This window comes from Engraulis encrasicolus, chromosome 2 (assembly GCF_034702125.1).
Source record: "Engraulis encrasicolus isolate BLACKSEA-1 chromosome 2, IST_EnEncr_1.0, whole genome shotgun sequence".
NCBI classification, from domain to species: Eukaryota; Metazoa; Chordata; class Actinopteri; order Clupeiformes; family Engraulidae; genus Engraulis; species Engraulis encrasicolus.
The window spans coordinates 8,824,408-8,830,128 of NC_085858.1; the positions used below are offsets into that span (position 1 = coordinate 8,824,408).

The window sequence follows — 5,721 nt, forward strand, 5'->3', positions numbered from 1 at the left end:
GGTGGGGGGCACAGTGCTGGTTTGTGTTCTGAAAGGGCAGGGGATTCTCACAGGGAGCTTTGAGTGTGGGTTGGTTTACACAAGTCCGTGCCGATTTAAGCCTCATGCCAGAATTACACTGATACAACACACACCTAAAACGGGACGGGGACTGTTTGTATAGCCGCCCACTGCACTGAACACAATGGCCAATGCACTGTGCTCGATTCAAAGTGTGTCAACATTAGACTGTGGACTAATTTGGAACTCATGGACAGTTGCCTAACTGTCTCCACGAAACCACAGAAGAAGGGAAACAAAAATCTATTTGAGATTGTGCTAATGAAGACTCCAATCACCAAACAGATCTACTACCTGTTCTCCTTTGAAAGTATTTTAACTGTTGCATTGTTATATTTCTCACCAGTGCCCAAGGCGACACATGGCGGTGTAAAAGCTTACAGGAGCGTCATAAAGACCTGGTTGTGTTCCACTTGTAAAGCTAGTTTTTGGTCTCCTAAAAGAACAACATGAAAAAAACGGTGCAATAGGCCAGACACATGACTCCCAGGGTTAACCCCAAAGTTAATCCAGAGCACCCTCCTGAGGATTGACACACATAAAACCAAATGATCATTCACACTCCCAAGGGATCCAGCAGTTCATTAACTGGCATAATTACACAGTGCAGGCCTAATACAGGGCAGTATTTGTTAATACCTATAGCAAGTAGGCCTAAGTAATACATACTTTACTTTTAAGTACAGTATGAATGGCAGGATGTTAATTCAATACGATATAATGAGTGAATAACAATCGTGGCCATTCAGATGTGAGCCAAAGTTTGCTAAGTGACCATACGGAAGTAATGTAGGGTTCAGAAGTTGTGCCCTTGGGGGCTGAAGTCCCCCCTACCGAGCACCCTAATTCCCCAAGTAGGCTAAGTAACTAGAGCCTTCGACCCATTAAAACAAAACAGTAAACACCTCTTTGGTAATCTACGGCAGAGAAAGTGTTCCTTTCACATGATGATCCCACATTAACCGCCACCACACCGGCACGGCCTGACCCAATGTTTAAGTTCCTTAGCAAAATGCAGTAGGAGCATTTCGACTTTGTGGATTAACATAGAGCCGTTTTTTTCCCCAAAACTTTTTTTTTCGAGCAAGATGTCCGTATCTATCCTACTGACTGCTCCTCCTCCCCTCTTTTCACTACTTGCCAAAGTGGACCATCTTTAATGCGCTTCGCGGGGGTTAGCAAGAGGAGCCTTTACCCCCGAACCCAGGTGTAGCCCGGGGGCTAGGTGAAGCGTGGAGAGGGAGGGAGAGAGAGAGAGACCGCGGTCCTCGCCACGGAGTATTGCAGGGGGCAGGACCGCACTGAGGTTGAAGCCGAGGGGAGGAGGCGCATCTGCTATTTGTTGGAAAGGAGTGTAGATTGATAGGGAGCCTCTGCGTTCTTGCTGTGCACACACATTCGGATGTGACTGGAATCTTTCGAAAGCGCAACTTTTTTTGGTTGCAGCTCATTTCTATTCACGAATCGCGAAAGTTTCTCTTTACCGTTCGCTTGGACACGTTTTTTGGGACTTCATTACGCACACGTTTTCCTTTAGTTCATTTGTTGAAGAGTGCCATTCAGGACAGCAACTCTGGTGCACAGAAGTCAGGATGTCAAATATATCTGTGAATGACCATCTTGAGGGGATATTGTCGGATTTTGAGGGTGAGTTTGTTTTTGTTTTTGAATTTTAAAGCCTCTCGTGACAGTGACAAAAGTTTGTTCTGCACTGTGAGAACCTTTTCTGGTGATATGCATTGTTTAGGATAGGATATAGTTAATTCTCTCTGCAGGACAGCATTGATCTACGCTACATTGTTTAAACTAGTGGTTTTCCCAAACTTATACGTTCGGCGGTATAGAGCTTAATTACACGGTGTGTGCGTAAAGAGCATGGTCTGTTGCACTCTATACTTTTCCTCTGTGAAGAGCCAATGGACTCGGGAGATGGAATGCATTCATTCCACAAGTATGCGACCCCGAGCACATGGAGGCATTGTCGTTGAAGTTTTAGCCAACTCTATGTACACTCCAGCAACAACTAGACTATGCCAAGTGGGGTGTTCTTGTTTGGCCCCACATACTAGTACTGGGGTTCCCATGAAGTAAGACTACATTGCTCTGAAGACAAGGTGATGTGTGATGCTTTTATGGTGACTGAGTTATTTAATCAGATACTCAGTACCCATAAAACTTTACAGTTCATGTCTTTAAACCCCACTTTTAGTGGAACACATCAATCTACTTTAGCCTACTCAGAAAGTCAATAAAGTAGTTCCATAATACAAATTACCATTTTTTACGAATTACCAATACCAAATTAATATATTGGAACTAGTTCAGAGGGGTGCAAGTACATGGCAGTATAATTAAATAATGTTTCCTGAGTGAGAAAATAAAATAAGTGGGTGTATAAAACCCATCCATGCATGCCTTTTTGCTGCTTGTGTGTGAGATAAGATTTCAAACATCCGCACCCTTAAATACTGAGGAAGTTTCGACTGTAATTAGGCTGCCATAGCCTACTCATAAACTACCCCCCCCCCCCGCTATCACCACCACCACCCCCCCAACCCCACGCCTGCTTCAGATACAGTGCAACACTGACACACTTTATTTAGAAAGCTGTCTACCGCACCAGCCCTTAGTCTGTAGCTTTCTACAACTGTGACCACTATTGAATTTGACACACAATTCTGAGAGAGAGAGAGAGAGAGAGAGAGAGAGAGAGAGAGAGAGAGAGAGAGACACAGAGAGAGAGAGAGACAGAGAGAGAGAGACAGAGAGAGAGAGACAGAGAGAGAGAGAGAGAGAGAGAGAGCAGGCAGATCTGTCAGGAACAGGGGACGGGGCAGGGACAGCAGAACAATGGAGTCTCTCTGAGGACGTCTAGCTGTTTAGACAGGTGCTGTTCTTTGGAGAAAAACAAATTAGTTCAAGCCTTTGGAATAAAACACAATCTTCTATTATTGCATTTGCTTGTTTGCCCGTGACTATCGTTTGTCCAACACAGTTGCATTTCATTCTTTCCGACTGTCAGGAGATCAGTTCAGGAAGTTGGCCCAAACTCTTTTATCACACTCTCTACCCTATTACTCTTCTCTCTGTTACAATTGATCCATAGGCTCGAACGCCTTATACGCCACATTTCGTGTTGAAGCTTTGTAGCAATGAGTTGTTAGGATAGTGTTTGTCAGTGGGGGTGGTACAGTGGGGAGCTCTAGAGGGGCGTTGAGAAGGATACAGCTCTGAGGGTGCAGTGCTTAGTTGCCATTGGGGGGCATTAGTCCATTTAATTTTTCAATACTAAGGGGAGCGTTGGCATGTTTATGATGAGGTCAATGGGGCATTGGGAGGCTTGTGATAAGGCCAAGGGGGCGTTTGTTCAATAAAGGTTGAGAACTACTGTGTTAGGGACTTTACAACAGTGCTCACTCTCTGTGTTGTTGTTGTTGTTGTTAATCTCTTAGGCACACAGTAAATAATTCAGTGTGAATTCAACCTAAGAGAGTACTCTGGGAGCAAATACACTCCGGTTGGTGTTTAACAGACTCTCTACGTGTGGAATTCACACTGTATTTTTAATTGTGTATAGCGGGGGCTGCCGAGTGCTGCCAGTAGGAATTTCCAAAGCCACACCTAATGAGATTTTAGCCATTGCATTGACTGAAACAACTGGCCCTTTGCTAAATGCCAAGCAAACATAGTATCAGATGAACTGGCTCAGGTCTCCCCTCCCTGGAGTTGCAATAACATCATGGCACAGTGTTGTGTCAGTCGCTGCTTGTGGTGGAGTAGCCTGGTGGTGGTGGAGGTAGTGGTGGTGGTGGTGGTGGAGGTGGTAGAGGTGGTGGTGGTGGTGCCTTTGATGCGGCTGATGGCCTGATTGTTAGAGGCTGTTGTTGTGTTGTTTGGGTGTTATCTGGTCAGCAGATGTTGGTCGCGTATAGCGTGGAGTTGATGTGTGGAGGAGTGATGAAACCTTCAAGAAAAAAAAAACAAAATCATGAATAAAACTCAAAACAAAAGAACAATGTTCTCTCTCTCTCTCTCTCTCTCTCTCTCTCTCTCTCTCTCTCTCTCTCTCTCTGTGCGTGTGTGTACGTGCGTGTGTACGTGCGTGTGTACGTGTGTGCGTGCACGTGTGTGTGTGTGTGTGTGTGTGTGTGTGTGTGTGTGTGTGTGTGTGTGTGTGTGTGTGTGTGTGTGTGTGTGTGTGTGTGTGTTCGATGGCTGTGGGCTGTTAGTTGGTGTGTGAAGAGTGTGTTTTTGTTAACATCTGTGTGGCCATGAGCGTAGCAGCTTAGAGAGCCTATAGTATTGAGTGTGACAGCCCCCAATTGAATTTCAGTCAAAGGATGCAACTGTCATCATCTGGTGGACACTCCTTTGAGCATCTGGTTTAACACAGACAGAAAAGGAACAGTGTCCTCTCCTCTTCACACACACGCACACACACACACACACACACACACACACACACACACACACACACACACACACACACACACACACACACACACACACACTGACACACACACACACGTGTAAACACACACACACACACACACACACACACACACACACACACACACACACACACACACATGCACACGCACACGCACAAATAGACACACATACACACACACACACACACCAGAGACACACCAATTAGCTTCAGTCAGTTTCATCCTGTGGGCTATACACCATGTGACTGGTTGGCTTTGGGGAAGGTAGCTATCGCACTGTACACAAGGAGAGAGAGAGAGAGAGAGAGAGAGAGAGAGAGAGAGAGAGAGAGAGAGAGAGAGAGAGAGAGAGAGAGAAGGTAGCTTTCTCTCAGCCTCACCTTAAAGTAGGCCAAGTGAGTTCACCTCGGAACAAGGGCCTAGTTGTGCCACAATGGCCCTCAGTTAGGTACATACAGTAGGCCTGTTCAACACACATGCTACACACACACACACACACACACACACACACACACACACACACACACACACACACACACACACACACACACACACACACACACACACACACACACACACACACACACACACACACACACACGGCCTATGAAGGGTCCATGAAATGCAAAAGTGTCTGGAATGTAAATGTGTTAGATTGCCTGTGAGTAGCAAGGGGCCTTTCGTGTGGCCGAGTGACTGTGAAATTGTATGTCTGCTTCTTTGTGTCCCGCTGCTATTTAGTATACACACATTGGGAGTTAAATCATTGCCATACAGATCTCAAGAGCTGTATTAAAAGTTGGACTACTTGATGAGGCATTACATGCAAGGAAGGGACATAACAAGTACAGGGAGCACAATGGAGACATATGCCTTTTGCAATAGATATAGATATAATGCTTCTCATTGAATGGACCCATGAATGTATGTCTGTAAATTAACACCCTACAGAACATATATAGTCATTCGAGTGGATCCCCTAGAGCAGAGGGAAGCCTATCATAGCATAGGAGAATGGAGATAGATTCATCATAGACACAACTTAAGTAATACATCTCATTGAATGGACTAATGACTGTATATCTATAAACAAAGGCCCAACACAACAGATGTATAGAGTACAGTCATTGGAATGGACGCCCCCCACAGCCAGAGCAGGCCAGAGAAAAGCCCAGTAGCCCAGCGGAGAGGATGTCAACCACGGCCAGAA

The 5,721-nt window shown here is 45.4% G+C and overlaps 1 protein-coding gene across 1 annotated transcript in view; it reads left to right on the forward strand.

The window, feature by feature from the left end:
• The first annotated feature begins 1,413 nt into the window (after positions 1-1,413).
• The window catches only part of septin12 (septin 12), a 188,986-nt gene continuing 184,678 nt past the window's right edge, over positions 1,414-5,721 (forward strand). The window contains exon 1 of the mRNA XM_063221378.1: positions 1,414-1,707. Within this exon, the coding sequence (XP_063077448.1) occupies positions 1,653-1,707 (55 nt within the window). The 5' untranslated portion in view covers positions 1,414-1,652. The remainder of the gene's footprint in view (positions 1,708-5,721) is intronic.